Raw genomic sequence first — 27,637 nt, 5'->3', positions numbered from 1 at the left:
GGCTTTATTTGAGCTGTGTAGATAGAAATTCAATAGGCAAAATGGTAGGGAGGGCATTCTAGGCCCAAAACCGTGTGTGAGGAAAGGCACAAAAGCATGCTTGTTCAGGGGGCAAAGAGTAGCCCTATTTGGCTGTAGTATGAAGTTGGTGGATGGGGATCTTCTGGATCATATGACTGACAAGATGGAGGACTAGATATTTTCTCTGATCTTCATGACCTCTCAAACCTCTCCAGAACAGAAATTATGTGCCAAAGATAAAGCAATTTTAGCGGTCACCATGGTCTAGGTCACCCAGAACACTCCTCCCACCCCCCAAGAGGTTAAAAAACCAAACAACTCATGCAGCATCCCCTCCTCTACTACCCATCACACTTCCAGTGTAGGATTTATACCAGGGATGGTTCAATATTAAGAAAACAATCCACATAATCAATCATATTAAAAACCAGATGTCCAAAACTATATGATTACCTCAATAGATGCAGAAATAGCTTCTGACAAAGTACAGCATGCATTTATGCTAAAAAACAAAAACAAAACCCAACCCTACAAAATATATGGATATAGAGACTTTTTAAAATATATAAAAAGCATCTATCTAAACCCAAAAGCAAGCGTCATATGCAATGGAGATACACTAGAACTTTTTCCCAATAAATGCAGGAGTGAAATAAGGATGCCCTCTTTCCTCACTATTATTTGATATAGTTTGGGAAATGCTAGCAACAGCAATGAGACGAGAAAGAAATTAAATAAAGGTAAGTAAAAAGGTGATGAAACCATCCCTGTTTGCTGATAACATACTCATCTTATGAAAAAATCATGAAGCCAATTTCATGTGTCCCAGCATAAGATTTTATATTTAATCCTATCAAATTGAATCTTTATTAAGAATTTAGATGTCCTAATTTTGTTACATTGAAGATTTTTTTAAAATATTTTTTATTCTGAATTTAAACACCAAAAAAGAGTATTGCCAATATTCAATATAGAACACAAAAGGATTATATATGAAACCATGGATCTCTATTCCATACCACTTATTTATATGTGTGTGTGTGTGTGTGTGTGTGTGTGTGTAATTTGACTGTTATTTTCAGAATTCTCTGGCTTGTCTATACTTCCTTCTTGTGGCAGTTAGGTGACACAGTGGATGGAGCTCTAGACTGGTAGTCAGGAAGACCTAAGTTCAAATCCAGCCTCAGATACTAGCTGTGCGACCCTACACGAATTACTTAACCTCTATCTGCCTTAGCTTCCTCATAGCAACTATGAGGATTAAATTAGATATTTGTCAAGTAGTTAATTAACACCATACCTGAAACACCATAAGTAGTTCTTTTCTCCCCTTTCCCCTCCTTCTGAATATATTAGTATGACTATCACTGTGCCATAAGATCAAATATGAGGAATCCAAAAAAGCATGGCATGATTTTAACAAAATGATACAAAATGAAGTAAGTAGTACCAGGACAGTTTATGCTATGACTACAATAACAAAGCAACACTAAAAGATAACTGAATTCAAAACAGATGCAATGACCAATATTGAATATAGAGGTTAGATGACTATGGAAGCCAAATGTGGACAGTCACATAATTGGTTGGTTTTGCTTAATTCTTTTTTGTTAAAAGGGAGGAGTTTGGGGAGAGGAAATGTATAGACATTGGGAAATGATTGTGACGTAAGAACAAAGACATTAATGTTTAAAATGTCTTTTTAAATTTATTTAAATTTAAAGTTTTTTTTAAAAAAAACTGGACAGTGAAGAGGAGGAGAGATGGGACAGGAACTGGTTGCTGTAGAAAGGTCAAGAGGATTTTTTTTTTCCTTTGAAACCTGATTCAAACCCATCTCCTCTAAAAAAGTTTTCCCTTATTATTTCCATGACAACTCTTTGTTCTACTTAGCATACTCTTTGTACTTATTTTCCCTTGTTTCTAAAGCTTTACACTTCTATTTGATACTGCAGAGGACCTGTGATTTCATTCAAGTGGCTACTCCCTTCAAGGGGCAGCTTCAAGCCTGTTCATCCTCTATGACTCTTGACCTTGTCCTCCTATAAATCCTCCAAAGTGCTGGGAGCCTTCCTCTAGGTCTCTTGACATTACAAAGATACTAATGAATGAATGTTGTCTGTTATCCCTTGCTCTTGCAACATGAACAGTTTCCTTCCCCAGTCATGTTATCTTTTGATCATGTTCTATTCTACCTCTGATGCACAATAAGATCAGCAATCTTGGGCTTGGCACAATGTCACCCCCAAACAGGACATCTGGGAAATACTATGATCTACAGGGAATCATTACTTATCAAGTCTGCACCGGACATTTCCCATCATGATGGCAAATACCTTAGGTGAACATGTCTTTCTGTTTCATGCCTCACTTGATACTAAAAATCAGATGGCTAACAGAAACAGTTCTCTTGGCGTCTTTCAAGCAATCTTGTACAATTTTAACAAACATGTGCTACTTTGTTGGAAGATTGTCTTTATGGTGGCATGGTGCTCTACAGAATCCCATGCCTGTTTATGATCACTGAATAATAAGCATGGTGGAATCTGGTATTCTCTGTACCTTTCAGTCAGATGTGTGACTTTGTGAAAGACTGCCTGATTTTGTCAGTTTTGTAATGTTTTCCAAAGTCCTTATCTATTTCTTCTTTCAGTCTGAGTGACCTGTATTATACTTTGAAGACAATACTCTTTCCTCTTCTGCCCTTGGTGATCTTCACCCAGATGCCACAATTTCCCCTCTCTGGTCCTTGTCCTTCCTCAAGAGTTAATACCAATTAATTTAGAAAAATGTATTATAAATGAAATGTATTATAAATGAAAAATGCAACTATTATGCAGCCACTGTGCTGGGTGCTGGGGATATGAAGACAAAGGCCAAACAGTTCAGGCTCTCGAGCAGCTTATATTCTCCTGGGGGAGGGACAGCTACATAATATGGTGCTGAAGAAATGGGATTGGCTCTGGAGTCAGAGGAGCTGGGTTTAAATCCCATCTCTGACCGTTATTACCTGTGTGGCTTTGGGCAAGTCAATTAATCTTCTGGGACCTGTTTCTTCATCTATAAAATAAGGGAGTTGCGCTAAATTGCTTCTGAAGTCTCTTCCAGCCATTGATGTATAATGCTATAATCTGATGACCCCCAATTAGTCAAGACAAGTTTGGAAGGGGGTGCTAAAAACTGGGGAGATCAGGAAAGGTCTTCTGTTGGAGGTGGCCCTTGAGCTGAGCCTCTTTCTCTCTACCACCTCCTACGTATAACCATGTTTCTCTCGAATAGTCTGTCTTTTTTTAGTGGCATATTCCAGTCATGGGTCTCATCCCAGTGAATGTGAGTGATTGATGTCTACACTTGCATTAAGCCTTCAAGTTCAGCTTGCCTACTACCTCCACTTTGTGCATTTGTGTTTTGATGTGAGGTGATGGGTTTTATGAATGGCAACTTTGGGGGATCTATTTCTCCTATGAGCTTCTGGGTATTTCTGCTGCTATTCCTCTTCCTGCACTATTGTTGCTCCCTTTGGTATTCAGCTTGGATAGACCTAGGCAGTTTTTTGTCTTGCCTCACAGGCAAATTTCTGATCAGGAATCTCACTGGTGGGCTTGTCCTCAGTCTATGACCAGAATCATCAGCATGGTAGACTGTCAGAACATATCCTTTGCCTCTGGGAATCAGGGTTATTTCTACACCATGATATAGAGGTTCCTTGAGGGCAGGGACTAATTTTTGCCTTTCTTTGAATCCCCAGCATTTCGTACAGTGCCAGGTACATAGTAGGTGCTTAATAAATGCCTATTGACTTAACTTGCTGCCTTTAAAGTTAAGCAGCCACTTTATTTGTTAAAGATTTCTTTCTGATAAAGGATATACAATAATAATATCTTTCCCCAAAAGGGAGCATGTTGTAGTATAAAGAGCCTTAACTAAGACTCAGGAAACCTGATTCCAGTTCTGGCTTTCTGCCATTTACTACTGTGTGACTCTGGCTGAGTCATTTCTGTTGGGAGGGCTTCTGAAGTCTCCCTGTCTGTAAAAAGAAGCTGAACCAGATAATTTCTTAGGTCCCTTCCTAGCTCCAAACTCTGTGATTCTAAGAAATATGTTGCTTTTAAAATTCAAATTTTTAAAACAAAAAAAGTTTAAAACAGGTATCTTTGGATTGTGCATTTCATAGGTTCCTAAAGTGGGACATACCACCTCCTGGGTTCTCTGGAATGATCTGTAGGGTAGGAGGTGGTAATCGCCTTGAGTGCAATTGGGGGGCACTGAATAAAAATAAGAGGGCAGTGGAAGAATAAGGAAAGAAAAAAATTTGAAAAACCATTTGTACATGTTTCATCTGTTGTGTAACAGGGCTAAATTCATAGTGATTACATCATTTTTCAAATAAACACACAAAATGCAAGTTATATATATACACACGTGTATATATGCATGTATGTATACATATATACACATACATATATATGTATGTGTGTGTGTGTATATGATCGGTGGTCAAGTCTGTAGATAGGTCTTAACAAGCAAGTGCTGGCAGGCAAGCATGCCTCGCATTGTAGGGAAGGACAGCATACATCGGCAAGAATGTGTGCATATAATGACATGTTTAAAATACAATACTATACAGTTACATAATGCACTAATGCATCTCACCAAAATTTCAATGCAGGAAAAAACCCACAAATTTACAATAAATTATTAAATTTAAGATATGCCATTTTTACAAATATCTATTTTATATTGTTTTGAAATGATGCAAATTTCAAAAAAACTGTTAAAGGGTTAAAGAAAGTAAATGTCCAGGGTGGTGCTGAGTAATTTTCTGTTTTTAAAAGGGGGCAGTAGGCCAAATGAGTTTGGGAACCTCTGTGCTAAACCATCAAAAGGTAAGTGAAGTTCTCCCTCCAGTGGTAGCAATCTGTAAAAGCAGCTAAAAGAAACTACCAAAAACTACATTTAGTTCACACACGGAGAAACGGTAGTTTAAAGAACAGACTCAAGTCTACTTGAGCAGTAAGAGCCAGTAAAACAGAATGTGAGAACCAGAGGGGCTCCTAGAGTTATTTTGATTCAGGGGTTCTTAACCTGGGTCCTGTGAATTTGTTTTTTAAAAATATTTTATTAACAGTATTTCAATATAATTGATTTCCTTTGTAATCCTATATATTTTATTTTATCTTTTTGAAACCTTATTCACCAGACTGCCAAAGGGGTATGGGCCACAAAAAGGTTAAGAACATTTGCTCTAGTTGAACCCCCTCATTTTACAGATGGAAAATTTGAAGCCCTGAGGTGATCTGCTCAAGGAAAAAAAAAACCTTTAGGGTTCCTTTCAATGTAACAAAAAGGACATTCCTTCAGACTTACTTAAAAATTTTAAAATGATTTGGCCTTTTCATATTGCCTAAATAGTGAAAATTAAATCTACCCACTTGAAAATGCACAAAATTTTGTGTCAGGAATCTTTTATTTTTGATAACCCAAATCTCTCACATAATAGAATGCAAAAACATTTAATATACATCAATTTAAAGTGCTAAGTGTTCTGAATGTCATAAAAAGACAAAAATGTGTTCTCAAAGGTACTCAAATATTTACACATATGGCAGAAAAAACATAAGAAAACCAAACCAGTAAAAATATGTCAGAGACAACTTGTTGATGTGATAAACCTAAAAATACAAGCACCTATTTGGCCTTCAGTTGTCTTTTGGAGTATCCTCTAAACGTTCTCGATTAAAATACCACTGGCTTAGGTTCTGTGTGCCTTGAGTCTCTTCCCAGACTTCTTGGTTAGTTAAAGCAGCTTCTTTACTGACTTCAGAGGATAAGTTAAGCACATGGACAAAGCTCCTGCAAACAAATCGGAAAAAAAATTGGCATTTCCTTTGTCCAAAGACATGAGTTGGATAACCACAGCAATGTCAATATTAGTAAAGAAGTGGTATAAATAAAGGCCTGCCTGGCTAAAGAAACTGGGAACATTCAGCCTAGAGAAGATTTAAAGTGAACATGTTCACTGACTTCAAAAATGGAAGAGCCATCATTCGGCTCTAGAGAAAAGAACAAGGACCAATTGTTGTTCAGTTGTTTCAGTTGTGTCCGACTCTGTGACCCCATTTGGGATTTTCTTCGCAAAGATATCAGACTGCTTGCTATTCCCTTCTCCAGCTCATTTTACAGATGAGGAAACTGAAGAGAACAGGGTTTAAGTGATTGTCAAGGGTCACACAGGTAATAAGTATCTGGGGCCAGATCTGAACTCTTCCTGACTCCAGGCCCTGAGCTCGATCCACTGAGTCACCTAGTTGCCCCAAGGACCAATAAAAGAAGTTAAAAGGTGGAAGACTTCACATCAATATAAGGAAGAACTACCTAATACTCTGAACTGTCCAACAATGAAACAGAATGTCTCATGACATAGTGAGCTCTCTATTACTGGACATATTCAAACAGAGGCTGGATGACCACTTGTTAGGGATATTGTATGGAAAATTCATACTTTTGATATGGGTTGGCTTATATACCATGAGGATCTTTCCAACTCTGGGATTTTACGTTTTGAAGGATACATGCTTTCCTGAGTATACAATGAAATAGAGATTACCCCTCTTCCCATCCTGCCCCAAATGAGAGAGATGGTAATGTATAGCAATGTATAGCATGAAAAAAGAAAAGTGATTCCAAAATGTCTATCTGTTCCTTGTCGAATATGTATTTTTTCTTTCATTCTTGATCTTTTTGCTCTTTTCAGCGGATGATTACAACAATCCCCCATTCGTTCTATGATTTCATCATGAATTCTAATGAGCTACACAAAGTAATTTGTTCAGCATCACATAGCCAGAAATATGTCAGGGGAAGATGTGAACCCAAGTCTTCTTGACTCCAAGACCACAATGCACTACAGCCACCACACCATGTTTTTCGTTCATTCATGTTTTCTACAGGAAATGTAGCTGTTAGAGGTTCAGAAATAAGGAATTTGTGGAATGGAGAATAATACTCTAGTCCAGCCTTATCAAGAAATGGAATCAAAAGTCTTTGGAAGACAATGAAAATAGAATACAACAAATCAAAGTGCAATAAGATTGCAACACTATTTAAGTGACCACCAGGAGCCAGAAGGCCTGTTTTATCACTTACTAGCGATGGAGCCATAAGCTAATCACTTTACCACTGGGAGCCTTAGTTTCCCAAACTATAACACTTGGATAACATCCACCTGTTCTAATCACCTCTCCAGATCTATGTATGTAAGCTGGAGTCAGAGTGAGTCCAGTGTGCTTTCCATTCCAGGTCACACCACTAACTCCTGCTAGAGGGCTATTCTGAGTTTCTTAGGATTGCTGGATACCCTGAGTCATGAGGGATTTCCCTGAAGGAAAATAAAAACAGGGTATCTTCAACAAGTGCTGAGAGCCCTCATCTTGGGCACAAAGTTAAAAATCACAGCGAGCATAGAATTAATTCCTACTGCCCTACAACTTGCAGTGGTTCCTCTGGCTTGAGTTTTATTTCTAAGTTGGTTTTTTCCACCCATTTTATGTTTCTACTTCCCAACTTGGCTGTGAAAGCCTGCACAAGGAAAATGTAAAGGACTTTGTCTCATTTTCTGTCTTTACATCTCCAAAGACAACCCTAGAGCCTTGCACACAGTTAGCCAGTGCTAAATAAGTACTGTATCTGAACTGTATCTGTGTAGGCCACACAACATTTAGCACAATACAAGGGATTCATTATGCACTTACTGCTGATTCAGAAGAAGGAACAGGAGGAGGCCTTGGTGCATAACTGGGGCAGCAGAGGTAAGTCCCCATGGCTCAGAGGAGCTCTACAAGGTGTTCCTAAAGTCTGGACACAGGCAAAAACGCCTATTTTCAAGAAATGAAATGAATGAAATTTTCAACAACATTTTATTTAATTGGAATATTAACAAATAGCATCTTCAATATGATTTCCCATCATTTGTGATGCAAAGGTTGATGCACTTTGCAAGATTCAAATGAACTCGATGCAATAACTCTACATTGCCGTCAATTTTAGCACTTTCACTCTTTATGCGTTCAATCAAGTGTGTTGCACCTGTGATTTTCATTGAATACACCTTCTTCTTTAGCACTCCCCAGAAAAAGAAGTCAAGGGGACTAAGGTCTGTTAATATTCCAATTAAATAAAATGTTGTTGAAAATTTCATTCATTTCTTGAAAATATGCATTTTTGCCTATGTGTCCAGACTTTAGGGACACCCTGTAGAACAGCATGGAGATCCAGAGAGCAGACAGAAAGAGAAGGCCTCAGACTCCAGCAGAGGATGTGAGCCAGGTTCTCAGTTCTGCTCCTTCATTACACTGCCCTGGGAGACCCAGATCCCCTTCAGGAGTCTTGGCTTCCTCACAAAAAACAGGGGGTTGGCAACATGTGAAGAATAGCAAAGGGAATGGAAGGGCAGATCTGAGGGATATCACAGAGGTAGAATGGCTGGTACTTCATGACTAAATGGATATTTCAGAGAGGGGACAGGAGGACAGAGACAGGGACACAGAGAGAGACAGGAAGGCAAGCAGCTATAGAGAGACAAAGAGGAAGACAGAGGGAGATGAAGAGACAGAAACAGAGACAGGCAGAGAGAGAAAGCCTGAGGTTGGAACAAGCTGCTTCTTATATCTAGTTCCAGACTCCCCAGGCCTCCTTCAAGTCTCAGTTAAAGTCCACTTTCTGCAAGAAGCCATTCCCAGCTCTCCTTCCTGTTAGTGCCTTCCCTCCGAGATTAACTCCAGTTTATCTTGTATATATCTTGTTTGTACATCGTTGTTTTTGCATGTTATCTTACCCATTAAGACAAACTTACTAGTAAGTGTCTGAGGAAGAAGAGTCTTCCTGACTCCAGGCCCAGTGATCCATGCATTGTACCATCTAGGTGCCCTAAAAAAAGTCTGTCAGGAAACCTTTATTAAACACCTACTATATGCTAGGCACTATGCTAAGCCTGAGAATGCAAAGGCAAAAAAACAAACCTTGATCTCTAAAAGTCTGTCTAATAGCAGGGTTACTGTAATCATCCGCTGTAAAAGAGCAAAAAGATCAAGGATGAGGGGCAGCTAGGTGGTACAGTGAGTAGAGCACTGGGCCTGGAGTCAGGAGGACCCTTGACACACTTACTAGCTGTGTGACCTTGGACAAGTCACTTAAACTCAACTGCCCTGCCTTCCCCCCTGCAAAAAAAAAAGAACAAAAGAAAAAATACATATTCGACAAGGAACAGATAGACATTTTGGAATCACTTTTCTTTTTTCAGGGCCTCCTTATGCTGTATGTTACCATCTCTCTTATTTGGGGTGGGGATGGGGGAAGGGGTAATCTCTATTTCATTGTATACTCAGGAAAGCATGTATCCCTCGAAACATAAAATCCCAGAGTTGGAAAGATCCTCATGGTATATAAGCCAATCCATATCAAAAGTATGAATTTTCCATACAATATCACTAACAAGTGGTCATCCAGTCTTTGTTTGAATACAGAGCTCACCATATCATGAGACATTGTTTTATCGTTGGACAGTTCAGAGTATTAGGTAGTTCTTCCTTATATTGATATGAAGACTTCCACCTTTTAACTTCTTTAATTGGTCCTTAAGGCAGCTAGGTGACTCAGTGGATAGAGCTCAGGGCCTGGTTTGGTGCAGTGGATAGAGTGCCAGGCCTGAAATCAAGAAGGCTCATTATTCTGAGTTCAAATCTGGCTTCAGATATTTATTAGCTCTGTGACCCTGGGCAAGTCACCTCACCCTGTTTGCCTCAGTTTCCTCATCTGTAAAATGAACTGGAGAAGGAAATGGTAAAGCACTCCAGTATGTTTGCCAAGAAAACCCCAAATGATGTCACAGAGAGTCAAACACGACTGAAATGACTGAACAACACTGACTGACTTTATTCCTAACTAAATTATCATTTGAGTCTAATTAACATTTGTCTTACCTTATTTTCATCATAAAAGCAGAACCCAAATACAAAAGCCACCTTGAATATAGTTCATTTTGCCATAATGCTAGCAAAAAAATTACAGTGGCATCTTATTTAATAGAAATTTTTCAAATGAATAAGCCATGTTTCTTTTAATATACAAACTACATATGATGCATTTTATATAGAAATCCTGCAAAAAAGCATGACACTTTCCTGCCTTCTTAGAATACACAAAACATAATTTCAATTTTTCCCAACGATTAAGGGACATTAGTAGAAACTCTTATTGTACTTTTATAAGCATAACCTCAAGTGACAATTTAGATATATAAGGCTGTTTCCGTCTAGACCAAATGGCTTCAAACTGCTTTTGCAGTTCTTATGTCTATTCTTTAATAGTTCTTCTCATTCAGACAACCAGCATTTATTAAGTGCCTACTATGTGCCAGGTACTTCCATGTTTTGGGGCAGCTGTCAGAATAATAATGATGATAATGATGATGATAGCTAACATTTATATACACTTTACATTTATTTCATTTAATCTGTGTATCTGTCTCCGGAAGACACCCTGAAAATCCATTCTGCTGTGGAGTAAGAAACCAGATTATCAAGCCTTCTATGATTGTATACAAAGCAACACAGGCCAACAGGCCGGAAGTTTCAAAGTAAATTACATGTACTTTTCAACACACTTCAGGAAAAGGCCTTTGTCCCACTTACTCTGCCAGCACAGTTGTTTCACATTTTAAAGTTGACAGACATCTGATTTCTTGACAAATAAAGTGTTACAACATTTTTTAGCAAATTTATGTAGGAAATACCTTTTGAGTTCCATATCCTTTTTCCGCACTACTTCTTTAAATTCACCCAACACATCAAACACTTTAGCATTCTGTCCTAAGTGGTCAGTTGTAACTTCTGCCAACAAGTTTTGTGTGATAGACAGTTGGTGTCGTAACTCATCTACAAAGGAAAAATTACATTTAAAAACTTGCTTTTAGTTATCAGGCCTCCAGAATATTTTTAAGTGTAAAAAAAGGTTTATCAACGAAGCAAGGAATCTTCTTCAAGGAATTAGTCTTATATAGTACAAATAACAACCACTCATACTGGTATAACATTTTACAGTATACAAAGTGCTAGCTCTACAGTTATACTATGTTGACAGTTCAAATAGGGAAGGGACTAAGCATTTATTAAACACCTATTACATGCCAAGTTCCATGCTAAGTGCTTTACAAATATTATCTCATTTGGTTCTCACAACAACCCTGTGATATAGTTATTATCCCTATTTTATAGCTGAGAAAACTGAGGTAAACATGTTAAGTGACTTGCCTAGGGTCATACAGCATAGTAAGTATCTGAGGCTGGATTTGAACTCAGGCAACCTTCCTTTTTTTCCTTAAACTCAGGTCTTCTTGACTCCAGGCCAGTGATCTATCCACCGCACTACCTAGCTGCCTCCTAAGTAGTATTGTCTCCATTCTGGATATGAGGAAACTGAGGTTCAGAGATACGGCCTGCCTTGCCCATAGTCAGAGAGTGAATGTCTCTACCAGGATTAAAACATAGGTCTCCTGACTCCCCAGGAGTCCAGTGTTCTTTCTGTTACCCCAAGGGAAGATATTTGCATAATGGTTCCATAATATACTAAGTAGAATGGCCACGACATCCATACCTAAAAACTTGTCCCTATCTCCTTCCATGTGAATGGATTTCATAGGTAGTTCATGCCTGGTAGAGTCCAGTGCAGTGGCAAAAGTTTTATAATCCTTCTTAAAACCCTCAGACATTGCCACAAAGGGAGTAAGCAATTCACTCTGCAAGCAAAAAAAAGAAAAAGCATTACTATAAACTAAAAATTGCAACCAATAATCTAGTTATCTCTTAGTGCGCCACTCTAAAACACCAGCCATACCATTATATTACTGGACTTGGGGAAAATTACTGGCGTGTCTTAATGATTAGGAAATTCACTGTAAATAAGGACTTTTTGCACCAAAACAAGGAACAAGTTCCTGGGGTTTGGTTTCACACTACTTCTTCTCCTTAAAAATTTTCTATTACATGTGCACTTTAACCAAACAACAGCCAGAAGGCAAAAGTGTGCAAACAGAAAATGATCTAGCGTATGAGATGAGACCTTTGCATTGTTTAGTGCGCCATCATAAATGTTGCCACTTAGTGAGAAGCCCTAACATTTCCTATTAGTTCTTTCCACCTAAAAATGCACATTCTCTAATGTTGGGATAGCACAAGTTAGGGTTAGACTAACCTGGGTAGCAAGGACGTCCATCATTTCCTGCTCTTTCTGTTGAACTAGGAGCTTGTGTTTCAATTCCTGCACTTTTTTTTGCAGTTTGTCCTTTTCTTCACACAACATGATTAGATTTCTTTCTTCCTCTTCTTCCATTACTGCAAGACGTTTTTTTATCTGAAATCCAAGAGAATTCCAGCAACTTTACCTTAACTCTTTACCAAAGTATTCTTTTACAAGGTGCTGCTGCTGAAGGATTCCCTCTACTGAGGAAGAGGCAGAACAGATGTGGAGGCAAAAGACCTGGGTTCCAAGTCTACCTCTGACAGTTACTGTCCATGTGACCTCAGGCAAGGAAGTTAGTCAAAAAACATTTATTAAGCTCCTACTAAGTGCCAGATACTGTGCTAACAGACTAGGGATACATCTAAAAACAGACAGTCCCTGCCCTCAAGGAGCTTACAGTGGGCTGGCCTCTCCAGTTCTTCTTAACTGTAAATCTCTGAGCCTATGAGATCTGCAATTTGTCTGAACTTAAGTCTTAGAGTGTTACCTGGCACAAGATTCAGTGCTTTGCCTGGGGTCACACAGCCAGCATGTGTCAAAGACAGGGTGTGGGGCCACCCGGAGAGCCAGTTCTCTATCCTTGACACCATACTTCCTCAAACTCTACTACAAGAGGTGACGTTCCAGGGGAGTCCAACTACCTCCATCGCCTTAACACTCCCTCCCCTTAAACTCATGGAGAGAGCCCAAGAGCCTAGGGAAGAACGAGGCCCTCCAGACCTGCTTTGAGCCTGACCGTTATAAGCTGGTGGAGAATGGACCCACAATCCTCACCACCACCAACACCACCAATAAATTGCCATGGATAGGCAGGTATACACAAGAGTATACCTGTCCCCTGCCCCAAGACTTGGCTGGTCCCTAGAGAGGGGCTCAACCTCTCATTAAGAAGGGGCTGGCTACCCCTAGCACAACTTCCACTCATGGGGCATGCAAGGCACCCTGAGAAAGATAGGAGTTCTGCATGTGCCAGGTGAATTAAACTACCACCACCTTTTTTCCTTTTGCAAACTCTTTTTTTTTTTTGTAAACTATTTCTTTTTTCACAACATGACTAATATGGAAATGTACTATGTGATTGCATATATATAACCTATATCAAATTGCTTACCATCTTAGAGTGGGGGGAGAGAAGCAAGGGAGGGAGAAAATCTGGAACTCATAATGTTATAAAAAATGAATGTTAAAAATTGTCTTTACATATAATCGGAAAAAATAAAATACTATTAAAAAAACACCACCACTTTGACCATCTTCTCTCAGAGATAGAGACAAACCAAGACCCTTAGCCCAATAGCCTTACAGATAGCAGCACCACCCACCCAGAGACTTGCTTCTAGCCCAGACCAGACAACCATCAACCACAGAATCAACTCTGGAGATGACCTGGAAACCGCTGCTGCAGGAGCTGCAGCCCCTGCTATTCCAACAACTCTGAAGACCCTGAAAAGATACTCTCACCTCAAACATCCTTGGTACTGTCAAATGGTTCTACGGAAGATATGGGTATGGTTTTACCCATGGAAATAATATTAGAGAAGACGCATTATCATCTGCTTTGCCACTGTACTGTCAGGACCAAGGAACCTTTCCATTTGATTAGCAGCTGAAATATATTATCTCCTATTAGAATATAAGATCCTAGAGAGCAGGGACCGTCCTGCTCAGCACAGTGCTATGAATGGAGAAAATACTTCATGTTTTTCATTCATTCATTGTTCTAGGGTTAGAATCTTAAAGGGCCTTAGCCAGAAAAGGCCAGGGTCTCCCATTGCATCCTGGGCCATCTCAAATCATCCTAATGAATATCAGGCCACTGGACCCAGATGGCTCTGGAGGAGAAAGTGAGGCTGGTGATCTTGCACAGCCTCCCCTCACTCAAATCAAAGTCAAATGAAGTCATCATTTTCCTGATGTCATGGTCCTCTTTGAAAACAAAGGATGAACACAACCTCTGAGTAGTTCAAGCTGCCTGAATGGGGATCCAGGCAGTTGGGTAACTCAGCTCGACCTCAACCTTTCTCCTCTCCAAAGGGAGGTAAATTTTGATGGCCAGAAGCTCCCCAGGTAACTTGGGGTTTACTGGCTAGATCCCTGCCTTCCTTTCTTTTTTCTGACACATTTCACTCTGAATCTCAGATTGGACCACAATAGGTTCCTGCCCAAGCTCTACTTCATGGCTATAATTTTGGCCCTCCTGGCTCAAAGTGAATGTCAATGGTACCTGTTTCTCTTGTGACTAGCAACAATGAGGGTCTTCCCCTCCCAGTTTGATTTTTTTTTCTCTTTTTTCTCATTAAAGGGCCTATCCCTTGACTCACTTCTTAAAGAGGCCTATTCACCGAATGGGCGTTACCTCACTCAAAGTGAGAACCTGAAAAGGCCTTAGCCTGAAAGGGCCAGGGTCTCTCATTGCATCCTGGGCCATCTCCAGCCATCCTGGTGAATATCAGGCCACTGGATCTAGATGGCTCTGGAGGAGAAAGTGAGGCTGGTGATCTTGCATAGCGTTCCCTCACTCAAAGTCAACCATAAGTCATGTCATCATTTTCCTGAAGTCATTTGAGAACGAAGGATGAACACATTCATTGTTCTATAAACACATTTGATTGTCTTTAATTTTACCTTCACTGCCAGAAGGGTTAGAAGTAACGTCTGTGACTCCATCATTTTCATATCTTCTGGGGAAACCTAAAAAACAAGCATAAAAAACCCATAATGTGTGTTTGATTCCAAATTAGTTTGTGCACATCGGTGTCCTTCCAGGATTAGACATTCTGACTCAACATTCAAAAATATATTTATTTGTAGGATTATAAACTGTCCTCATCTCCTTTAAGGTTACCAGACCTCTTCTCTTTGGGCCTCAGTTCCCTCATCTGCACAATGACCTCTTAAGTTCCTTCTGATTCTAAAGCCTATAATCCTCCCTCCTTGCCTTTTGTCTTTGATCCAGGCCTTTGTTACAAAGGGTTTAAATCAGAGCTTCCCAAAACTATCTGGCCTAGCACCCCTTTTTCAAAAAAAAAAAAAATTACTCGGTGCCCCCCTGGAAATCTTACAAACTAGGAAAGAAGTCTCAGATTAAGTGTACAATTGCACCAGAGGCTACTACCTCCTCCCCGCCACCTGTAAATGAAGCTTCCCTTGCTTAGGAAAACATGTGGATCTGATATAAGCTGGGTAATCCTCGGACCTAAATATTTCCAGCTTATTCAAAGTCCCTAGAATGAAGAGGCAATAAATTCATCTTAGGAGATTGTCACTGGAGCAACTAAGAAAGTAGGAGAATGGAGAAGGAAAAATAAGTAGAAAAGGACTGTGAAAAATGAGCTCAACAAAGGCTGGAGTTAAGGGGGCAAGGTCCCCTTTGTACTGTCTCTCTTTATCCCAGATCTGTATAAAAGATCTACATGCTGTAAGCAGGGATCAGTAAATCTGGCCCTCAGCCTGTTTCTATACATAAGCTATTAATTGTTCTTTCCAATTTTAAATACAACAAAACGGAATTTTGAAATGCAAAAACCAGGTGGCAGCCAGGTTTGGTCCATAGGCCATGTTTTGCTGACCCCTGCTGTAAAACATGCAACTGATCGTCTAACGAAAGTGCTTGAGTATAACTGAATTCCATTACACATTAAGAACCTATGTGCAAGAGGCTCCCCAAGAGATACATGGTCAAAGGATAAGGACAGCAAGAATTCCCAAAAGAAATCTGCAAACTATTAACCATATAAAAGTTGTTCCAAGAGAAATGCAAGTCAAAACCAACCCTGAGATATCACCTCACATTGAGCATACTGGCAATGATGATAAAAAGTGGGACTAGTCAATGTTGGAGAGGTTACAGAAAGACAGGTACCCTCATGCATTATTGGTGGAGTTGTGAACCAATCTAGAAAGCAATCTGGAATTATGCATAATCTGGCCCAGATATTCCCCAGCTAAGCATATTCCCCAAGGAAGTCAATGACAAAAAGGTCCCATGTACATCAAATTATTTATAGCAACATTTTTTGTAGTAGCAAAAAACTGTAAACAAAGTAGATAGTGCTTGGATTGGACTGGAATTGGCTGATGGGAAAATGGCTAAATAAATTGTGGTGCATAAATGTAATGAAAAACCCTACATTAGGGGGCGGAGCCAAGATGGCGGCTGGTAAGCACGGACTAGAGTGAGCTCCGTACCCAAGTCCCTCCAAAAACCTATAAAAATGGCTCTGAACCAATTCTAGAACGGCAGAACCCACAGAACAGCAGAGGGAAGCAGGGCTCCAGCCCAGGACAGCCCGGATGGTCTCTGGGTGAGCTCTATTCCACACGGAGCTGGGAGCTGGGAACGGAGTGGAGCAGAGCCCAGCCTGAGCGGCGTGGACGATCCAGACCAGAAGCCGGGCGGAGGGGGCCCTAGCGCCCTGAATATGTGAGCTGCGGCAGTTACCAGACCCCTCGACCCACAAACACCAAAGACTGCGGAGAAGGTTAGTGGGAAAAGCTGCGGGAGTGGAAGGAGTTCGCGGTTCGGCTTCCAGCCCCAGGGGCAGCGGAGGTGGGGCAGCTACAGCTGTTGTTACTTCCGGCTCCAGGCCCACCTGGTGGGAGGAATTAAGTGGCGGATCACAGCAGGGGTGCACAGCCTGCCGAAGATCTGAGCCCAGTCTGGACTGGGGGTCCTTGGGGAAGGAGGAGTGCGGCTCTGACAGAGCTGGCACCTCCCCCCCAAACGCAGAACATAGAACTCTGTAATCTACAAGCAGTCATACCCCACTGAAAAACTCAAGGGTCAAGTTAGTTGGTTGGGAATATGGCCAGGCAGGGAAAACGCGCCCAGATTCAGTCTCAGACTTTGGATTCTTTCTTTGCTGACAAAGAAGACCAAAACATACAGCCTAAAGAAGACAACAAAGTCATAGAGCCTACAACCAAAGCCTCCAAGAAAAACATGAACTGGCCCCAGACCATAGAAGAACTCAAAAAGGATTTGGAAAAGCAAGTTAGAGAAGTAGAGGAAAAATTGGGAAGAGAAATAAGAAGGATGCGAGAAAACCATGAAAAACAAGTCAATGACTTGCTAAAGGAAACCCAAAAAAATACAGAAAAATACACTGAAGAAAACAACACCTTAAAAAATAGACTAACTCAAATGGCAAAAGAGCTCCAAAAAGCCAATGAGGAGAAGAATGCCTTGAAAGGCAGAATTAGCCAAATGGAAAAGGAGGTCCAAAAGACCACTGAAGAAAATACTACTTTAAAAATTAGATTGGAGCAAGTGGAAGCTAGTGACTTTATGAGAAATCAGGATATTATAAAACAGAACCAGAGGAATGAAAAAATGGAAGACAATGTGAAATATCTCCTTGGAAAAACCACTGACCTGGAAAATAGATCCAGGAGAGATAATTTAAAAATTATTGGACTACCTGAAAGCCATGATCAAAAAAAGAGCCTAGATACCATCTTTCAGGAAATTATCAAGGAGAACTGCCCTGATATTCTAGAGCCACAGGGCAAAATAGAAATTGAAAGAATCCATCGATCGCCTCCGCAAATAGATCCCAAAAAGAAATCTCCTAGGAATATTGTTGCCAAATTCCAGAGCTCCCAGATCAAGGAGAAAATACTGCAAGCAGCCAGAAAGAAACAATTTGAGTATTGTGGAAACCCAATCAGAATAACCCAAGATCTGGCAGCTTCTACATTAAGAGATCGAAGGGCTTGGAATGCGATATTCCGGAGGTCAATGGAGCTAGGATTAAAACCTAGAATCACCTACCCAGCAAAACTGAGTATCATGTTCCAAGGCAAAATATGGACTTTCAATAAAATAGAGGACTTTCAAGCTTTATCAGTGAAAAGACCAGAACTGAATAGAAAATTTGACTTTCAAACACAAGAATCAAGAGAAGCATGAAAAGGTAATCAAGAAACGGAAATTGCAAGGGACTTACTAAAGTTGAACTGTTTTGTTTACATTCCTACATGGAAAGATGATGAGTATGATTCATGAGACCTCAGTATTAGGGTAGTTGAAGGGAATATGCATATATATATATGCATATATATATATATATATATATGTTTAAGTATATATATAAGTGAATGTGTATGTATGTATGTATCTATGTGTATATGTATGTATGTGTATATATATATATATATATGTAAAAGAGAGAGAGCAGACACAGGGTGAGTTGAGGATGAAGGGAAGATATCTAAAAGAAATAAAATGAAATTAAGGGATGAGAGAGTAACATACAGAGAGAGGGAGATAGGGAGAGATAGAATGGGGTGGATTATCTCGCATAAAGGTGGCAAGAGGAAGCAGTTCTATGGGAGGAGGGGAGAGGGCAGGTGAGGGGGGAATAAGTGAACCTTGCTCTCATCAGATTTGGCCTGAGGGGGAATACCATACATACTCAGTTGGGTATCTTACCCCACAGGAAAGAAGAGGGAGGAAGATTAAAAAAAAAAAATAAAAGGCGGGGGGATGATGGAGTGGAGGGCAGATGGGGGTGGAGGTAATCAAAACAAACACTTTGGAAAGGGGACAGGGTCAAGGGAGAAAATTCAATAAAGCGGGATGGGTTGGGAAGGAGCAAAATGTAGTTAGCCTTTCACAACATGAGTATTGTGGAAGGGTTATACATAATAATACATGTGTGGCCTAGGTTGAATTGCTCAACTTCTTAGGGAGGGTGGGTGGGAAGGGAAGAGGGAAGGGAATTTGGAACTTAAAGTTTTAAAATCAGATGTTCAAAAACAAAAAAACTTTTTGTATGCAACTAAAAAATAAGATACACAGGCAATGGGGCGTAGAAATTTATCTTGCCCTACAAGAAAGGAAGGGAAAAGGGGATGAGAGGGGAGGGGGGTGATAGAGGGGAGGGCTGACTGGGGAACAGGGCAACCAGAATATACGCCATCTTGGAGTGGGGGGGGAGGGCAGAAATGGGGAGAAAATTTGTAATTCAAACTGTTGTGAAAATCAATGCTGAAAACCAAATATGTTAAATAAATAAATTGCATTAAAAAAAAAAAAAAAAAAGAAAAACCCTACATTATAAGAAATGAGAAACATGAGAGGGCTTACATGAATTGATGCAAAGTGAAAGCAGACACAGGAAAAGAATATCCACAATGAATCTTAACATGAAAAGAATGACACTATAACACTTCAAATAAGGAAAACTGAGGCACAAAGTTCTGAGTATGATCAATTTACTAGTAAAGCACAAATTTACCAATAAATAGGACTTCAGTTTTCTCAATAAAGCTAAGACCCCATATAAGGCGGATGGTTTTCTTTTATAGGTTTTGGGGTATACAGAACAAAGAACAGAGCTGACATCATGGGACTGAGGACAACATGATTGGTTATATAACTGAGGCAAGGGGAACAATGGTTGGAAGAATGGTAATGAGGGGTTAGCAACAACCCTCCTCCCTTCTCTCACATGACTATGAAGGGTTCATTGTTTGAGTCCACCAGTGGCCCAGGCTTCTTTGGATAGCTAACCAGACATCCTTAAAGGATAGCCAAGTGATGTAAAGATATTAGGCCCAACTCCCTTATGACAAACCACGTCCCACAAGGTTAGCAGAATTCCCTAAGCCAAGAATAGAGGAGTGATTGGCAAAGAGAACAAGAGTTCTGAACTTAGACTCATTACAAGCCAGGTGAATTTCTGCACTAAGTTCAGAGACAAAAAACCATGACTTAGGGAGTTACAGGACAAAATCGATTAATTGTAAATAGGATCAATGAAAAATGATACAGAACCAATCTCCATCATTTCAATACAAAATATGGAATGTTGTAAAATTGTAAGGTCTAATGCTTGGTTAGAAAGAGGTATAAGAAAATATCTCCTCCTGCTCATTTGCAGAGGTGGGAGAAGTCCACTAGGGGTAGAACACTGCATATAACAGACTCTTTTGTGGTACTGAATGGTTTTCCTGAACTTATTTGTTATAAGGGATAGCTCTCTGGGAGGAGGTAGAAGGTCCCAGGGGAGAAATATAGGTGATATAAAAACAACGTAACAATAAATATCTATTAAAAAATGGTTATGAGCAAGGAGCTGTGCTAGGTGCTTAGGAAACAAAGATAAAAAGGAAAAAGTCTCCACCTTAAAGGAAATTTTCTTTTCCAAGTACAGTTCTAAATCATTATTAGAAAGGGAATTCTTATTCTACGTGGAATACAATGGTCTCTACTGAAATAAAAATGCCACCACACCAAGAACAATGAAGTGCATAGTGAATGAGCAGCCTGAAACATAAACAATGAGGAATTCAGAGGTCATCAAAGAACTGTAGGACAGAAGATGGGCTGGTAGGGAGGCAAGAGAAAAGAGATGAGCGCAGAGCCAGAGGACTCCCCTGGAAACCTGCTATGCCTCCAACACCCTGGATGGCCTTCCTTGAAGAATTTATGGAAGGATGTGGACAAAAGGTTCACAAAATGGGCAGGCATAGAGGCATCCCAGCCTATATTGCTGGAGAGAACTTCCAGATCAATGAGATCACAGATGCATCTGACTGTCTTACACATGACAGTTCAAACTGCTGACTTTATAAAAAATTCTAGAAAAAGGTACTTCAGAGAACAAGAACCAAGCACCCACAAAGCCAGGGTAAGAATAAGTTAGTGTAACACCAGACATGGTAGAGCCTGGCCTTTTTGTTCCACTATTGGGCAGGGAACAAGAGTCTCCCTCTAGGCATAGAGGGGGGAAAGGGATATATGATCTTGAACTGCATTCCGTCAATAGATGGAGAACAGGGTTTCCCTGGTGAAAGAAGGTAGGCTAGGGAAAGGATGCAGAAGTGAGGGAAGCAATGCTACAAGCCTCAGGCAGAAGGTTACAACAGCTGTGTAACATCATGACACCAAAAAACAAAAATCTTGGATTTTAGAATTCAGTGGTCAGTAGGAATTCCTCTGCTGCCAAGCACTTTTACAGTGAAGAAAATACATATGCAATAGTGAGGAGAGTGCTAGACTTGGAATCAGAAAGACCTATACTCTGCAGGATTAGAAGACTTAGTGGCTGAGTGACCCTTGCCAAGTCAATTTACCTTTCAGAGCTAGCTTCAGTCTTCTTATCTGTAAATAGGGATTATAATGGCATCTACTTCAAAGGGTTGTGATGATCAAATGAGATAATGCATGTAAAGTGGCTTCCAAACCTTTGAGCACTATATAATTGGAAGCTATTATTACTATTATTAGGGAAGAGAAAAAGCAAATATGAGGTAGAAAATTAGTCGGCATAAATAACAGCTGTCATTTATATAGCACATTACATATATCTTCTTATTTGATTTTCACACTAACCCTGTATAGGCATCATTACCCTCATTTTTAAAGGTAGGGAAACTGAGGCTCAAAAAAATGTTGAATAATTTACCAAAAGAAACACAGTAAGTAGCAGAGGTGGAATCTGAACCCAGGCCTCTCCTGACTACAAGTTCAGAATTCTTTCCACTTTACCATAACTATGGGATTCTCTAAAAAATACCTACTGGAAAAGACTAAGTTGGGCTAGGTTACCATGAGAACATTGGTTCTATGTCAAAAGCACCTTATTAACCCTGAAGGACCCAAGAGATTCCACTGTGGCCCACTTGAATTAGCTAACACACTTTGAAGGATTATGAAAATCCTCAAGCTATCCTGTAACAGCAATTCAGTGGAAGACAGTGGTACGTGTTGAATGAATTCCCTAGACATATATAGTCTGACTCCTGGAAGCCCAATTCAATGAGAAAGAATGATAGCTACCACCCCACAGATTAAGGAAAAGCACCAATAAGTCAAGAGCCATGGAAGAGATATCACTGTGGCTTGACTAGACAAATCCCATGTGACTGAGATTCTATGAAACAGAACATAAGAACTAGGTTCTACTCCTTTTCCCCAGTTATCTCTCTCCCTAATAACATCAATGTCTGCTTTACATAAAATGCCTACGTCTCTGAGTGGCAGTTTGGAGTCAGGAATCCTGATCAGGGGAAACAGGTTTCCTAATGTTTTGCAGGGCTTGAGGGTTGAATTTACTGGTTTAGGGAGACAAGTACGAACATGGATATCATGGGCTAAATGCATTACTCTAGGGCACCAAATATAATTGTATATGTCTGAGAAACTGGTACTCAAACTAATAATTTGAAAATTATTTCTTAAAAAATTCATCAATTCTTTAACATATTTGCTTTAGGGAAGTTTCTTCTGTTTCACAGTGTGAGAATTTATGCTTATAAACATATAAATCATAGACATGAACCAACTATAGACATAAAGATTTCACTTCTTAAATGTGTTACATATTTCCCTAATACAATTCCTACATATGCCCTAAAACAGAACTTCATTCAGGAAAAGCAGATTTTTTTTTAACATTAAGTTGGCAAAACTAGAGTCAGCCATTTTTGTCTTAAATCCGTTTATGCCTTCTTATGCCTTGTGTACAAACTGTTATTGCTGATGTGCAGAAGATGAGAGGAGAAAGAAAAAAATGAGGCAGACATTGACTGCTCCAGAGTCCCCGGACTTTGTAATTAAAGCACCAGATCACAAAACTCCAGCTGCTGTTATTTTTATTTCTGACCAAAATAAAACTGCTGGGCTTGGCTTTAGACTTCAGATTTGTTAGATACAGTAAGTATCTTCCACGTTGACAAAGGTGGCAATGATGCTTACATATCCAAGGACTTACTAGTGAAGGCAAATTCTGCCAGGCCCAGCAAAGCTAGGAAAGCTTAAGTACAGGCCTGCTGAGGAACACTTCATCTACTGTCAGAAGATTAACCTAGTTAGGCTTAGAAAGGGTCTTTTCCAGAAGGCTGGTCACTAGACTATGAAGGTTTTTTGAATACAGCAATTCACAAAACCAACTATAGTATGAAGGGGTTTATAAACTGCATTTGTAGAATATCCTCATGGATGAAATCATGGATCTTTAAAGAAGTATAAGGACATAAGAATTTGATAAATTTGTACTTTATATAGGTCTAGGCCAGGGATGGGGAACCTTCCACCTTCAGACCACATGTGGCCTTCTAGATCCTTAAGTGTGGCCTAAATCCTAAAGGATTTGCTCTGTAAAATTTGGATTCAGTCAAAAGGCCACACTTAAGGATCTAGAAGGCTATATGTGGCCTGAAGGTTGCAGGTTTTCCACTTCTGATCTAGGTACAAGGTTCTTAGGAGTCTTCTCTATAGGAATATGGACTCTTAATGTCTTTTGTTTTTCTGCTTAGGCCTGATTAATCTGAATTCTTTTTACACAAATATTTGAATGTTTGTAAATAAATGGGGCTGTACTAACTCTAACTGGAACTACTCTATTTTTAAATCCCCAATTCTATTATTCTAGTGTCCCTTCCACTAGACCAGGCAGCAGTTTTCAGCAGGAAGAACACTGGAGGGATGGGGCTCAAGCCCCAGTTTTGCTATTTATGAGTGATGACCAAGTCACTTTGCCTCTCAGCCTCAGCTTCTTCAATTACAAAACAGATGTCACTGAAGCTGCCGCCTTTCAGGGTTACTGGGAGGACCAAATAACAACATACATGTTAAGTGCTTTGTAAGCCTTAGGTACTACGTACATAACAGATAATTATTACTGAAAGGTGAAAATGAAAAACCTGTCCTTGATCCTTCCCAGTCTTTGAGTCCTGCTTTTCCTTCCCCATTATGTGTCTCCCATCTCTAATCCCTGCACCATTTACATTCTATGTCACTTATCTAAGCAGAGTGAGTGTAAATAGCAATTGTTTCTGTTCTGGCCAGAAACTCTGAGGGTCTTCTCCTCCCAGACTGATGCTTCTGTGAAGGAAAACTAGGCCATCTTTTGCCTCCATTCTTACCTAGCCTTTAATCACTGAATGGATGTTGCCTCAGACAAAGAGACCTGGGAAAGACCTTAGCTTAAAAAAGCCAAGGCCTCCCACTGCATCAGAGGCCATTGCCAGCGGTTTGATCTATGTCTTGTCACTGGACTCCTACGACTCTAAAGGAGAGAGTGAAGTGGATGACTCTGCACATCTCTGCCTCACTTAAATCCAATTCATTTGCAAGTCAAGACATCCCCCTCCTGATGTCACTGGTCCTCTCCTACAACATTTAGTTAATCCTCAGTCATATACTGGAACTTGACTAAAAAGGCCTCCTGCTTCACTAGTGAGGGTCTGACAAGGTCCCACTCCCATGCCAGTCTGTGAGGCCTCAGCATCTACTGGGCCCTTCCCCTGCCAGAACCCAGCAGCAGGTACTATGTGGTTGATCTCTCTGCTGTGAGGCAAACACAAGCCCTGCTTTACATACTGTCTGTCCCTACAGAATATGACCTCCTTATGAGAAGGGAAGTCCTCAGTCCTGTCTGTATCTTCAGCCCTTAGCACAGTGTTCAACAAAAGTTTTGCCATTGCATTAGAGGGTTCATTTAATTGGCTGAAGGTCTTCATCTGATCCCCTAAATAACTAAGGGGCAACAACCTCAGGACCCCTGCCCATGGTCTTTCTGGTCTAATGTCTTTGCTCCAAAGCACAGCTTCTGGTTCCTGCCTTTGGCTATGGCCAAACTGCACCAGCCCATTCTGCTTCCAGTTGCCCCATGGGTTGGTTCAGAGTGCTTCATGTTTTGTAGCCGCACAGCTCACTGGGATAACACTGCATCCTGAACTCTGTCCTAAATGTTCTTTTTCATATGTATGTCTTCCCAATTCTTTGAGAACATGAATAATTTTCTTACGTTATTCAGTATCCGGCATAGTCCTAAGTACACACTGATAGTCAAATGTTTGTTGAATTAGTGACAAAGATACTTTATCTCTTCATAGCAGGATAGCAGAGGTTTGAAACCTTTTTTGTGTCTTGAATAATTTCAGCAAGCTGGCGAAGTCTATATACCTTTCTTAGAATAATGTTTTTTAAATAAATGAAGAAAATGCTGTGTTTAAGGAAATGCTAAAGTTCAGTTAAAGAATACTAAAAATAAAGATTTCTTTTTTTCCCATCCAAATTCATGGACCCAAGGTTAAGACCCCCCTCCCTTAGAGTATTTTTTTTTTCTTCAAAACACTTACTGTGTTGTGTTTTTTTGGTGTTTTGGAATTTTGTGCCGTACTAGCTTTATTGGCTAATTGCGGAATCTTTTTCTTGAGACTTTTACCTAAATCAAACAAAGAAGAATATTTTAACACAATTTTACAAAACGCAGAGAATGCATATTTTATTCCAAACTAAGGCAATAAAGTAGATCTGAAGAGAATTGTTTACCATTAATAGCAGAAAGATCCAGATCAGGAGGGGAAGTTTTGTGTCCTTCTAACAGAGTTGATTGCAAATCATCCTTTTCAATTTGATTATTATCTAATGACCAAGCAGAAATTCCTGAAAGTTAGCTCATAAAAGGCCAATGAGAAGAAACATAATTTAGATAAGGAAGGAGAATATAACCTTACTCAAAATAAACATGCAAAACTCCCCACAAAAACAAAACCTTTTTTTCCCCTACATTCTTAGACTTCGTAAATACTTATTTGGCCTAGTAAAATTCTCAGCAAATGGTCTTTTAGATTTTCAGAAACAGAAATGTTTCTGAAAAATTGCAACTAAAAGGATGAAAATCCAATCCTAGCATGACCCCTTTATGTTATTTTTTGAGGAAAGTTCTCTAGCATTGAGGAAATTTCTAATATATGACCTCAGTTTTACATGCAAACAATTTTTTCACCCTTCATTCTATTTTTTTCTTTACTATATGTAGTTCCTGCCTTCTCATTTAGCCAAAATATTCTCTTGAAATCGCCCCTTATCAATCTCATTTTCACTTCCCATACTAATTTTTATTCAATACTGTTTTAATTTTGGAAAACCATACATTAAAGGCATGTGGAAAATGCCTAAATGTGTACTATTGGGTGGGAGCAGTAAGCTCAAGTGCATTCATAGATTCTTAAGAGTTGCAGGGGACCTTGGAGATCATCTAATCCAATCTCACTATCTTCACAGGAGGAGAGCAGGTCGACAGGTGACAAGCCCAAGGTCACAAAGGTCACCCAGCTCTTTTCACTATATCACTTGCCTCCTTGACACTATTCATAGAGAACAATTATAGTAGGGTGAGGGTCAGAGAAGGTTTTCTCAAGGACCACCCCCTTCAATTTTAGCACAGACTGGAATAAAATATTTATAAAGTACAAAAAATCACAACTTTTTTTTTGAGGGGGGAAGGCAGGGCAGTTGGGGTTAAGTGACTTGCCCAAGGTCAAACAGCTAGTAAGTGTGTAAAGCAAGGGTCTGAGGCTGGATTTGAACTCAGGTCCTCCTGACTCCAGGGCTGGTACTCTATTCACTGAGCTACCACAATTCTTTTGGACCATAAATCTGAACAAAAGACAATAACTATAATAATCATTAACCTTTTAACAAGTTTACTTTATCCTAACAGAATTTAGAAGAGCTTTGAGAATAACGTTTCTTAATAAAACTATACAAGGTTCAATAAAATTATAACTTGACATTTCAATACAACAAAAATTATCAAATGCCCTTTTAGTGAGCAAATGCATTAAAAATCATCCCACCAATTTTAAAACTAAAATTTAATTTGGAAATTTAAATTTAGGATTGTATTTTTAAAAAGCTGCCAAAATACAGAAGTTCTAACTAAAGAACTTCAGTTGCAAAAGTTTAGAAACCAGAAGTCACTTAACTATAGTCTTGATTGTCACCTCAATTCTTCTTATGCTCTACCACAATATCAGGTAGCCTTGAAGGACAGGTAAAAGATATACCTAGAAGGAGGGACCCAAGCCTTAGAGACTCAAGCCTTATTTTAATTGACATTAGATTACTCTATGTGCTAGGAGAAACATGAAAAAATAAGATGGTGTCACTATCCTCAAAGAACTTGGTACTGGCTTAAGAGTATGGGTTCTATTTAGAGATATCAACCTAAGGATTTAAAAGAAAACAGTTGCGTAACCTTTCTGAATTAATGCTGAGTGTCACCCTGCTATATAAACTTTCAATGAGGAGGCAGAGGACCTGAGAAGTAAAAGTGTTGCAGTAAATTGCAAAGTCTGAAAAAGAGACAAAAGACATGCATAGCTCCTGTCCTTTAGGAGCTTACAATAGTTGGAGAGAAAACTAGTATACATAGAGAACAAAGTGTGGCACTAAGTGCATTAAGAATTTAAGGAGACAGGTTTGGTGTAAGCTAAAGTAGTTGCAAAAAAAAAAAAAAAGAAGTTTGATAGAAGTATAAAGATGGTTAGGATTCAACTTAGCAGAGAATAAGACAGAGGGCAT

At 39.6% G+C, this 27,637-nt stretch overlaps 1 protein-coding gene across 1 annotated transcript in view; it reads right to left on the bottom strand.

The window, feature by feature from the left end:
• Positions 1-5,469: 5,469 nt before the first annotated feature.
• HAUS8 (HAUS augmin like complex subunit 8) overlaps positions 5,470-27,637 on the bottom strand; it is a 29,811-nt gene continuing 7,643 nt past the window's right edge. The window contains exons 5-11 of the mRNA XM_036763418.1: positions 25,601-25,693; positions 25,408-25,493; positions 14,941-15,006; positions 12,268-12,426; positions 11,671-11,812; positions 10,811-10,952; positions 5,470-5,874 (exon numbers count right to left, since the gene is read on the bottom strand). Coding sequence (XP_036619313.1) covers positions 5,721-5,874; positions 10,811-10,952; positions 11,671-11,812; positions 12,268-12,426; positions 14,941-15,006; positions 25,408-25,493; positions 25,601-25,693 — 842 coding nt within the window. The 3' untranslated portion in view covers positions 5,470-5,720. The remainder of the gene's footprint in view (positions 5,875-10,810; positions 10,953-11,670; positions 11,813-12,267; positions 12,427-14,940; positions 15,007-25,407; positions 25,494-25,600; positions 25,694-27,637) is intronic.

This window comes from Trichosurus vulpecula, chromosome 1 (assembly GCF_011100635.1).
Source record: "Trichosurus vulpecula isolate mTriVul1 chromosome 1, mTriVul1.pri, whole genome shotgun sequence".
NCBI lineage: Eukaryota > Metazoa > Chordata > Mammalia > Diprotodontia > Phalangeridae > Trichosurus > Trichosurus vulpecula.
This window is presented reverse-complemented; position numbering and strand designations above follow the sequence as displayed.